The following is a 12,362-nucleotide window of genomic DNA, read 5'->3' as shown; positions in this document are numbered from 1 at the left end:
AGCCTATGTTTTCCCCAACGTGATTTGTTCTTTGAACTTTGCATGGCTAGTTGTATAGCACTCACTTCCTATCACTACTAAGCATGAGCTGGTCTAGTAAGGTCGTTTGAAATATGCTATGTGCATTTTGGTAGTAGCTTCTTATACTTAGCAGGACACCATACAGGCTTCATCTCGCAGGGTGTCCAGGTGTGCCCATAGTGTACCTTTTTAGCCTATTGGTTCTATCACGTTGGAGCTAACACTAAGTTAAACCAGATTTTCATTTGTGTGCCAGCAACCACACTCTTTAATGGCTGGGCTTGCTGCCTGCCACGGTGCTATGTGTTTCACAGGTGTTAATAATGTATTCTTTTTCTTGGTAATGATCTATTTGCCCTCTCTCCCCAGGAATATTTATCTCACTCATAATTCTTTTTATTAACTGCTTCCTACTTTGGTCATTAGAGAAAATTTTTGTATTGTAGCTTATACATGAACATAAACTTAATAAAATAAACACTTTAGCATGTTCACACTTCATTGCATGTTAAAAAATGTTAAATACACTATATTGTATTCACACTTACTTTGCATTTTTTAATGGTTCAAACATCTTTCTTTGAAGCATAGTTATGACTCAAATTCAACTAGTTCTAATTATTTGCTTAAAGATGTACTTTGGTGCTCAGCCGGTCACGTCATGGACCCTGAAGGCTGGCTTTGCTGATCTTTCTTCCTTTTCAGGGTTGTTTTTAAAGTGGGTGCAATTTTGCTTGGTGGCAGTAACTTATGGTCCAGAATCATCTTGATTTTTATCTCAAATATGATTTTTGCTAAATGAGAATTTTGAACCGGTCTCACTATACTTAAAACACCCAACTCATAAATGTTAACCTTAACATTGTAAGAAAAGTTTTTGCCATCAAGGAAAGTTCATTTTAAAATGGCGATTTGAATGATGCCTTTATTAGCTTTGGCTAATTTGATTCTTCTAGAACGAGACTCTTTGTATAAAGAGATGGAAACATTAGTTTTAGAATAGAAATGCCTTGTTGATGACAGTAGAAAATGAAGTAGCTAAAGATACTGAAATTTTGTGAAGTTGTATTTTAATACTACTGTCATGGAGTGCTTCTGACCTAACTAGAGAAGAGACCTGCTGGCAGTTACAAATGAAATGGGTTCATATGAAGACTCCGTACGGGTTTAGACGGGCTTATGTTTGATCAATGCGTCCACGCACTGGTTTCCCAATATACTCTACACACATTGATAGACTAGGGTATTTCTTTGTTAGACAGAAAGATTCCTTTTGTCTCGAGTCTTATGATATGTTGACATCCATCTGTACACTGTTTTGTTTTAGATGGTTCTTGACTGAGGAATATATTATATTCTTTTGATTCTCATTGGTTGTAAATAATGATCTAATCACCATCACAATGAAAAGGAATATTTTACTAGAAAAGAAAAGACAAGGCTCTCTGCTTGAATTGTACTCAAATCATTCTTAAGAGAAACTTTTGTGACTTCAAGTTCACTTAGCCATTAATGAGCAATAACTCTTGACTATGATTAGCCACTTCCCTAGTGTTTTAGTTTCTTGCGTTTGCTATATTTAGTTTCTCAAAATTGGGAAGAGCACTTTATATTTCAATATCAAGTGACAGTTGATCAGCACAAGTGAGAATTGATAATGCTCCAGGAAAACTAACCACATTTCTTCAGATTGGGAAAAGAAAGGCCATTTACCATGAAACCAAGATAAAACTTACTCTTGGATAATACTAAACTTTTTGTTGTATAATGATGATTATCATTAAAAAGATTGCCAAATGATGAATAAACCCCTTGCTGATGGATAGTTAAGATTCATTTTATCAAATTAGACTGAAATATACAATTGTAAAATGCATCAACTTTGCTTTGTTGGCTTATACCAAGAGGCTCATAATACTGAAAATGCTTTCAGATTTTGAAGTAAGAATAAATAGGTAATAAACATTATTGACGATGTGGAATTCAGACTGTACAAAAAATGTATCTTAGAATTGTTGAAAATGAACCAAAGTAACACTTGAGCAGACTACAATCAGCCAATTAACTTCAAAATTATTTTCTATTTAATTTTAGGAATTTAGAAAAAATCATGTAAAACTATATAATTTCCTGTTATCAGAAATTGATAATATTTATTATAAACCCACTAAAATATACGACATAAGATATAAGCTAATGAAGTTGGTGCCTCCTCCAACATCCCTATTTCCAGTATGATTTTCCAACTTCCCATTCCATCCAAACCTCACTTCAATCCCTGTACCTAAGGCAACTGCTCTTGTGGTAATTTTAAAACTTTGTACAAATATGTTTCCATTAACAACATATAGCATACACTGTCACTTTACATTTACAATAGCATACTGTGCATGGCATTATGTAACTTGATTGTCTCATTTACCGCCATGTTTTTTAGGATCCACCCATGTTGGGAAATGTTGAAGGAGTTCATTCCTTTTAACTACTGAATGGCATTTCATTGTGCGTCTGCTCTATATTTTTATTTATCTTTTTTTTCATATTGAAATACTCATGAACTGTCTCTGATACTAATCTTATAGCAGGAACCTCACATAAAGAATCAATGTGTTTCTTAGGAAGAGAAAATCAACATAAATCCCAAGGTAATCAAGCAAAAATGTTTAGTTTTATAGTTTTACAGAATATGTTATAATTTATTTCTATAATTATTCTGATGAATGACATAATTGGTTATTATCAGAAATATCAAAACATAGAAAACATACTGATAATCATCCTTTTGTGTTTCCTTCTGTTTTCTAATTGTTAGATACCTCAAGTTGAAGTAAATTTTTTTGTGGAGATTTATGAAGTGACTGCCGGAGCAGCAATAAACAACAGTGCCAGATTTGCTCAGATTAAAATCTTACAGGGTGATGCGCCTCAAAGCCTGGTATACTTTTCTATGGGTTCTCGGCTGGCAGTGGCTCATAAGAAATCCACTTTTATCAGTTTTCAGGTGGCCAGAGATTCTGGGCTAACACTAAATGTGTCTGTTAATTACAGTACCCAGGTAAGCATGGAAAATGTATTAATATACACGAAGGGTTTCTCACTTAACTATAGCATGGAACAGAATAATTGATAATACCAGGATTCACATTATATTAATATATATTAAGTTTTTGCTTTAAACAATTCAGTGACACATCATATGTTAAGCTGATAAGGTTTTCCAATTTTCTTTTACTCTTATAAATCTGCTACACGAAATTTCTATAGAAGGAAAAGTGATTTATAATACAATTGTGTACGTCCAGAAACCAAAAGTAAAGATCTAGTTATGGTGTCTGTCTAAGCTAGTAGAAAATTTACTTCTTCACAACTACAAAAGCTCAAGAGGCACATTTCTTCAAACCTGGGCGTTCATTAGTTTTTGCAAAATCCGTTCTATAAAACAACATCAGCTGAAAGAGCTAATGGGTGTCCAGAGAGACTAGACAGAAAATGTTACATAACATGAAGTTACCAGATTCTGAAACAATGCCCACATATAGCTTTCTAACACCATTTTCACAAGTTTGCTTTCATATCACAGCCCTGATCTATTAAAGTAAAATCATTTTTAAATGCCTCTCTCATACTATATTGTACACTCAATAGACTGCGGTATGGTAAAAACATGGGAAACCAACATTTTTGTGTGACTCCCCTTATTGCAATATTTGCTTTATTCTAGTAATCTGGAACCAAACCTGCAATATCTTCAAGGTGTGCCTGCTTAATAAATAACTCTTGATGTCTGCCCTTACCAATATTTACTGCAGGCTTAGACTGTCGATTTAATCTGTTAAGATTAAGCTCAAGTTTTTCTTCTTGCACACCCAGCACTGAATTCATAAAAAAACAAAAATCGATTGATTAAAAATACCTTCACAATCTGAAGACTTGTCATTCTTTTCACTCATACCCTGTTCTAAGCTAACCTTCATTCTTGTATACATGCTGCAAAAAGCCCACCTTTTAAAAATCTTCTTTCCTGATTCATGCTCATTTCTTGCCTAGCAATACATGTCCTGAACGCTGAATAAAACCTGTGTCCCTCTCTTCAAACCTTACAGTATCTGCCTGCTCCACCGCTCTGACCTCCATTTCTAGCATTCTTCCTTTCCAGTCACATGGTCCTTCTGGTCTCCCTCTGATATTCCAAGATGATTCCCATTTGAAGACCTTTGCCATTGATGTTCCCTCTGCCTACATAGGTTCCCTTACCTTACTGAGGTCTTTGCTCAAGTATCACCTGAAGACCTTCCGTGGCCGGCTTTGTCTGAAATAGTAGTCGATGGTCCCTCTGCTTCCACTCCTCCAGTTACAGACATCACAGAACTCAACCGCTTTAGCTCCATCCTGTACACACGGTCTCCTCCACCAGCAGGGGCCTTCTGCATTCCTGATCGAGCTGTTTGTCACTCACTAATAAATACATACACATTCCTTGTATGCCCCTGATTCATTTCCAAAACCTTTTAATAACCTTCATTTGAAGAGTTCAGATGTATATATGAAGGGGCTTCACAGAGTTCATAGGGAAATGCCATTATCTTTCGTTTTATTTTTCCACAAAGCTTTTTGAAGTTCTTTAGTATGTTGGGACCTTATTCTTTATGGTAGTTTCATCTCTCAGAATAAATAATAAGAGGCCTGGTTTGTGTGTATATCTGTCTTCTCTTTTTGCCACTTTCCCCCAACTTTCTCTTATGTCCCTTCAAAAACTCTAGGTGTGCATTTGAATACAAATATCACATCGTTTCCTTGGTACTTATATTTTCAAGTATGTGCCATGTAAAGTTGTGCACTCGCAGTTTTCACAACTGGAGCAATTCTGTCGAAGGGAATCGTGACTATTTCTGTCCTTCATCTGTTCCCTGGCCTTGAATTCCCGTTTCTTTGTTATCCTCTCTGGGTGGCAGATAGATATTTTTAAGCTCATCACTGTATGATATTTACCTTTGTAAACCTCATCACCATGTAAGACGCATCCCTAGCTCATTTTAGAATATTAGAAAAAGTGAAACCTGGTGTTTTTGTCATAGTGCTGGGATTGTTCATCATTTTGTCCTAAGAGATGTAACATGTTCACACAAGAAGAATCTGTTTAGAACAAGATCCTAGATGTTCCAGTTTCACTGAAAACGTGCTGTTCACTTTCTAGGAGTTGAGGAGTGCTGAAACCCTTGGCCGTACTCTCCTATCTCCAGCTATTTCTGGGGAGGATTTTGTGAGAACTGAGGGCACATTGGTATTTGAACCTGGCCAGAGACACACGGTAGTGGACGTCATCCTAACTCCAGACGCGGCATCTTTAAATCCCTATCCTAAACGCTTCCAGATTGTGCTTTTCGACCCAAAAGGTGGGGCCCGAATTGATAAAGTCTATGGGACTGCCAACCTCACTCTGGTCTCGGACTCGGCTTCTCAGGCTGTCTGGGGCCTTGCGGAGCAGCTGCATCAGCCCCTGGACAGTGACATTCTCAACAGAGTGCTCCGCAGCATTGGTACGAACGTGGCCACGGAGAACACAGAGGAGCAGCTCAGTGCCGTCGTGCATTTGGTAGACAAGGTAAGAAGTCTGCGAATGCACGTGGTGGTGCTGGCTGGTATGAGTCCTGTTCACGTGTTCAGAACTTAACTCTGTCGTAGTTTCATTATACCTGGTCGAGGTCCTTCCTCATTGTCATTGCTCCGCTACTTGCCCGAGCCTGCTGTCCTTCCCCAGGGACTTACTAGACGATCAAGTGATCTCACTATTGTTTGGTAAGTTCGGACCGAGAGGGGCCCTGGAGAACAGAGTAGAACTGCTCCTTTGAGCTTCCGAGGCTGTAAATCTTTACACGAGCAGAAAGCATCACCTTTGTCCCATGGGGTCGCTGGTAAGTTCGAACTGCTGACCTAGTATTTAGGAGCCCAACACTAGTCCGCTGTGCCACTGTGGCTCCAATGAACTACTGTACAGTGTACAGTGTGGTGTGCACATAACTTATATGTGCTAGTATTGTTGATTTTAGTTGCCATCGAGTTGGCTCTGACTCAGAGGGATCCTGCGTACACAGAATGAGGCATTACCTGGTCCTGTGTCAACCTCACAATTGTCCTTATGTGTGCACCAGGAATGAAAAAATGATAGTTGCCTTGCATTATTGTCATGCTTGCTTTAGTGTGGTTGTCTGATTCCTGGTTGTCTGGAACCATACCCGTAATATCTCTGCGTGTGCAAGTACGTTTTTGTTCACTGTCGCATTGAAAAGAGGCCCTAAGTGTCCAAAATTATAGCTTTCTTCTGAGTCTTTAGGAACTGGCCGATTAATTTTGGGGACTTCCCTTCAATTTTTGATTCCATAAAAAGAGACAGTGTCCTAGATTACCCACACAGTTCTTCCGGTTGTAGTGCCAGGAGAAAGAAGCTGTTATTCCCCCATTCGTACATTGCTCCTTTAGGGCAGGGAAAGCCTTCACAAAAGTGGAGGACGCAGGGATGCCTAGATCGGTGGTTCTCCACCTTCCTGATGCCGCGACCATTTAATACAGTTCCCCATGTTGTGGTAAGTCCCCAACGGTAAAATTATTTTTGTTTAAACTTCATAACTATAATTTTGCTATTGCTATGAATCGGGCAACCCCTGTGAAAGGGTCGTTCGACCCCCAAAGGTGTTGCAACCCACAGATTGAGAACTGCTGGCCTGAATGATATGAGGTCTTCAAGTTGGTATGGCCCTGGGGAAACTAGTTCTTATAGTTAACATCTTTATTAATTTCCACCCCTGCGAATGAGGAATTATAAATGAAAACATAATGTAAAAAGAAACTAATGTGGTGGTGCATGGGGGGTGGGTCAAGTTGTGAAAACTTTTTTGGACACAGTCCGGTTCCTTGAGGGGATAAGTCACTGAGCCTAGAGGCTCAGAAGCATGGGCTTGGGGAACATTGGGGTCAGTTGACATAGCATGGTCCATAGCAGGGGTTCTCAAACTTTTTAAACAGGAGGCCAGTCCCTCAGACCGTTGGAGGGCCGGACTATAGTTTAAAAAAAAACTATGAAAATTTTCCTATGCACACTGGACGAGTCAGCTGCTAAGCAGGACAGGCAGTGGAGACAAAAACACCCGGCAGGCCGGATAAATGTCCTCGATGGGCCGCATGTGGCCCGCGGGCCTTAGTTTGAGGACCCCTGGTCCATAGGCAGTTTTCTATATTCTGCTTTGGTGGGGAGTGACTAGGATCTTGGGCACAATATTACAGGGGCAGATATTGTTCTCTCCCTGTCCAGAGGAAAGACGAGTGGGGAAGGTTGAAGATGCATGGTCACCATTGGCCCAATGACCAGTAGACTTCATGGACATCAGTCTCCACACACTAGGCTCAGGAAACCTGGTTGGTGCCTGAGGGAGTTCACATTCGAGGGTCCTGAATGGAGTTGGGAAGAATGTGTGAACAAACCTCAGAACCATGAAGGGGACCAAGCTTACCAATCACATGGGGGCGGTGGCCCCTGGCTGCCCTTCAAGTCTGGAAATGAACTATGAGGGTGGCTCAGTCTTCAGCCAAGCCACGAGGGAGCTGCGACACTAGGGAGGCGCACCCACTTGACATAATCAAGCATTTGAGTTTGAGGGGCCAGCATTTACTCAGGGACAAAGTTCAGGATGGTTAGTGAAGAAGGCACAGGGAGGAAGTGGGAGGAGCCATGGTGCGTTGTCTTGATGCAGCAAGATGTAGTGACGTGAAATTACTTGCTATGACTCTTCTAGCCAAGGTTTTTGAAACTCACCCACATGAGTGGGTGAGAGCTTGCAGCTGGTATAGAGGACTTCCCAGAGGACATTGGTCAGTTTTGCCATGCCACTGGGTATAAAGTGAGCCATCTCCATACCAGAAAAAGAGAATTCCACAACAATCAAGAGCCAAGAATGGTACACAGGGCAGCACAAAGGGCTTTGGAGTTGGCGGCCCACAGTAGGAGTCAAGCTGAGTGTCTTTAGGCAGGAGGCTGTCGTGATGACTGGAGTACTCTTTGGTCATTTATCATCACTGAAAGGGTTTCATAACGCTTGCTGGACCAAGGCAGAGATCAGGGATCCTGTGGCTGAGAGGCTGAGGATCAGAGACAGAGAGGCCTACTGGCATACCTGGGAAGATTGCGTATAAAATAACTGTATCCCTACTGCTTTCTGATCCTGACATTCTGTTACCTGTGACCTTCCCTAGTAAACCCCCTGGGTTGTGAGTATTGTCGGTGAGTTATGTGAGGCCATTGCAACAGCTTATCAAGCCCAGCAGAAATTTTGCCGCGGGAGAGACAATCAGTATAAGAACTGGGTAAAGGAAGTTGGAGGTTGGAGGGATATCTGTCCTCTGCCTTGTGGGAAGAGGCTTTGGGCTGTTGGGAGCTGGAATTGCTTATGTAGCCAGAAGAGGTCAGATGTGGCCTCCCTACCAATTTTACACAATGTGTGTAGGGATCTTTAGATGGTAGACTGATCTACCCTGCAAATCTTTGTCCGGGTCACAATGAAAAGTCAAAGGGGAAAAAATTTACTAAGGGAAAGTACTCTATTTCAAAAAATTCTCACCACCATTGAGTCGATACTGACTCGTAGCAACTCTATAGAAGAGGGTAAAACTGCCCTGTGGATTTTCTGAGCCTGGAATGGTTATGGGATTAGAAAGCCCTGTCTTTGTCCCAAGGAGCCTCTGAGGGTTTTGAACTGCTGACCTTGGAGATCGCAGCCCACCTCATAACCACTGAGCCACCAGGGCTCTGGGCCTCCTTTATTCAGATCTGTGATAGCAAGACATTTATTATTAGCATATTTACATATTTGCATTTAAGTATAGAAAAGTGAGTGTAAACACATACACTTTGAGACCTTGCAAAGGCTCTTCAGCATGCTGCTGTGCGGCATTGGGTTGATCAGACTCAGCAGCCCGAGAGGGCGGAGTGGAGGCGCCCGTTGTCTGGGTGTTCTAGGCTGACATCTCGACAGGAGCAGAGAGCCAGGCCTTCTCTTCCGGGCGTCCAGTGAGTTTGAAGCGTCGGTTAGCAGTTGAGCGTCTCAACCACTGCGCAGTGACCGTTAACAATGAAAAACGCTCCAAATTACCTTTCTCACGTGTCTCCCCCCAGTATCTTCTAAAATGCAAAGCCACGAGGGAAGAAAAGAAAATTACAGTGTACACAGCTAAAAAGAGGAGGCCTTGCCAAATTGCTTGCAAAGAGCAGAGACTACTATTTTCTATGTAGAAAAAAGTTCTAGAGATGAGAAATTACCCCAGGAAATATTATTTCTTACATTTTATAATGATAAATGGCATTGGACAATGGTTAGCCACGAAAGGATAAAGATACTGTATAGTAACTTCATTCTAAGATAGAAAAAAAGAATCTAGTTTTATATGACACAAAGAAGTGTCAAGAAAATTCTGTTATTTTCTTTTTCTTATAAAGAGAGAATAATGAAGCTGAGTTATGAAATAAGTTCCTATGGGTAAAAATAATTTAGTGAGTAATCATTAGAAAGATATACCTATTTTTCTTAAAAATTAAAATAATTTTTGAACCAAATAATCTAAAGATTGTTAGAGGAACAAAATATGTTTAAAATGCTATAAATATACTTTAATTATCAAGCAGAAAACATTGTTTGCATTCTTTAAAAGAAAATGTATTATTACGTCCTAACCAATGCCTCCTTTGCTCTGATTATTTTCACATAGTTATTGTCAATTAATTTAAAAATGGTTTTGACATATTGCCTTCTCAAATACCATTTTAAGATGCCTATCAGTACTGAAACCTGATAACTTAGGTGACTGACTTTTATTAGACACATTTTGTACATAGATAATAATGAGAATAAAAGAATGAGACAGGCCCTATGCAGCTAATCACCCATAGATAATGTTGCTAAATTTAAAAAAGAAAAATACAGAATGCTCCATTAAGTTTTAACTTCAGATAAGCAACAAATGACTTAATGTAAAATAGTAAAATATACACATAAAAGAGTTTGATTTACAGCTACCCTTTAGGACACACAAGTATGCTGAGGCTCTCCTGGTGTCCTGTTCGCCAGCTGGTGTTCCTGAACATGCTAGTCCCCGCTCCTTTCTGCCCCGGTTCCCTTACCTAGAAACAAAACAAAGAGACTAACAGAATCTTGCTCACAGAACCTTTGTGCCATCTGGAGAAGTTAATGTGAACTGGTGAGAAAGGTAGGTTCTCCTACAAACAAGCAAACTCAACCCTCTTGCACAGAGCTAATGCCAACTCAAAATAGCCCTGGGCTCAGAGCAGAACTGCTCCGTTGAGATGAAAGGCTGTTCATCTTTACGGCAGAGGAAGGTGCATTTCCCCCTCGGAGTAGCTCAGGGGCTCAAATTGCCTACCTTTTCGTTAGCAGCAAAGTGCTGTAACAGTTAGGCAAGGAGCTGTCCTCTGTATAAAGTAAACCCACTGCCATTGAGATAGTACTGATTTCTAGGGCTGCTAGAATGATGCCGTGAGGTGTCCTCTGTATAAAGCAGTCATTCTGATTTCTAGAGCCGCTAAGGACCGCTCAGGACTCTCCCTTTGGGGTCTGGGGCTGTAAACCGTGGAGGGAGCAGAGCGCCTATCCTTTTGTGGTGCAGCGCTGGGTGGGCTGGAACTGCTCCCGCACAAGGTGAACAAGCCAACAAGTGTCTGCTGTGCACCCCAGGGCTGTTTTTCCTACAAACCACTGGTTTCTGTTTTATTGTATTGGTGAGTACTTTACTAATCACAGCATGGAGCCATGACGGTGTAGGGGTTACCTGTTGGGCAGCGATCTGAGTGGTCAGCAGTGGGCGCACCCAGCAGCAGCTCCAGAGAAGGACTGGGCTTTCTGCTCAGGTGAACAGCGGCGTCTCAGAAACCCACAGGGCTCGCCCGAGTCAGCACTGACTGGATGGTGGTGAGTTACTCAAAGACACTGTGATTGGCCTTGAAGATGAATGAAAGGTTGGTTGGCATTAGAACTCTTTAATCCTTAACGTTCTCCATGTTGCATTGCGGGCTTCTGGCATTTGATTTTCAGAAAAGTCTCGTTGATGTCAATCAAACTGCATTTTTTTCTTTGTTAGTAATATTTTTTTCCTGTCTTGTTTCTGGTAGAATTTTTTTTTTAATTAGGTACTTTTTTTGGGGGGTTCTTTTTTACAGCTCTTACCACAATCTATACATCTGGCAGAACTTTTAAAACCCTTGAATTAATATTAAAATCTATCAAGGCATAATTGGTAATATTCCTTCTTTAATTTTATTTGATATGACATAGGCTGCACGCTTAAAAAACAAACAAACTATTGTAGTTTGGTTGAGAATTTGTAGCACAGATTGGTTGGCAACTCAGCAATTTGCATTTTGTGTCACGGCGTTGACAGGGAGCCCTCATTCAGCAGCACTCAGCCCGCTCTCTACATTTCCCAGCCCAGCCAGCACCTGTGTGTGTCTGCTTTCCTTCAGTGTGCCTTCTCATCGGCAGATCGGATGTGCCTTTTGCACATGTTTGTCTGTTCTGTGTTCTCTGCATTCTGGGAGACTTTCTGGAGCTTATTTCACGTTTCACATATTTCGTTGGCTTACTTTTGTGTCCAGTGGGCCATTTACTTCCCCCACTGTAATTTGTATTGTGTTCTGTTTTTATTCTGTACATTGTATCCTACTTTTTCTGTGGTGTATTTTCTGTTCCTCCTTACTATCTTTGAGGTAGTGACCCTTGGAAAATCACATCTTGAGTCCTGTGGTGAGCTTGGAACTTTACTAGATTAAAGCGTTAAATTCGTTATGTGAAACCCAAGATTGATGAGCCTCTCTAGACAGCGAGTAGAATAAAGGGTTTTGGGGGGAGGGGTGGGGAGTGGTGGAGGGAGAGGTGAAGGGGAGATATGTCAAGGAGTCCATGTAGAAGAAGAATGTTTGGAAGCTGTGGTAGCAGTTGTACAATTCTGCTTGATGTGATTAACTATGGGTAATAAAAATAAATGAGTGGGCCCATGAGCATCAGTCTCCATAACCCTAAGATCAGAAGCAGATAGTGCCCAGCTACAACTACCATCATTATTTGCTTTGAAAGAAGAGATCACATAGAAGTTGCTGAATAGATTGGGAGGAACATATGAAACACAATTCAAAATCATGAAAGAGACCAGGATTACTGATTGGCTAGAGATTTGTCGGGCAAGGAGCCCTGGTGGTCTCCTAGGTTACTAAATTGGTCAGCAGTTCACGACCATATGCTACTCGATGGAAGGAAAGCGAGGCTCTCTGCTCTGGGAAAGTGTAA

The 12,362-nt window shown here is 40.9% G+C and overlaps 1 protein-coding gene across 1 annotated transcript in view; it reads left to right on the top strand.

The window, feature by feature from the left end:
- The window catches only part of ADGRV1 (adhesion G protein-coupled receptor V1), a 675,247-nt gene that overhangs the window by 271,133 nt on the left and 391,752 nt on the right, over window positions 1-12,362 (top strand). Inside the window, exons 73-74 of the mRNA XM_045285199.1 lie at window positions 2,834-3,076; window positions 5,216-5,623. Of these exons, the coding sequence (XP_045141134.1) occupies window positions 2,834-3,076; window positions 5,216-5,623 (651 nt within the window). The remainder of the gene's footprint in view (window positions 1-2,833; window positions 3,077-5,215; window positions 5,624-12,362) is intronic.

The sequence above is a fragment of the Echinops telfairi genome, unplaced genomic scaffold, assembly GCF_000313985.2.
Source record: "Echinops telfairi isolate 266 unplaced genomic scaffold, ASM31398v2 ScPeMD7_7469;HRSCAF=8507_1, whole genome shotgun sequence".
In the NCBI taxonomy this organism is placed as follows: domain Eukaryota; kingdom Metazoa; phylum Chordata; class Mammalia; order Afrosoricida; family Tenrecidae; genus Echinops; species Echinops telfairi.
The sequence above is the reverse complement of the archived record's forward strand: the minus strand, read 5'-3'. Positions and strand labels throughout refer to the sequence as shown.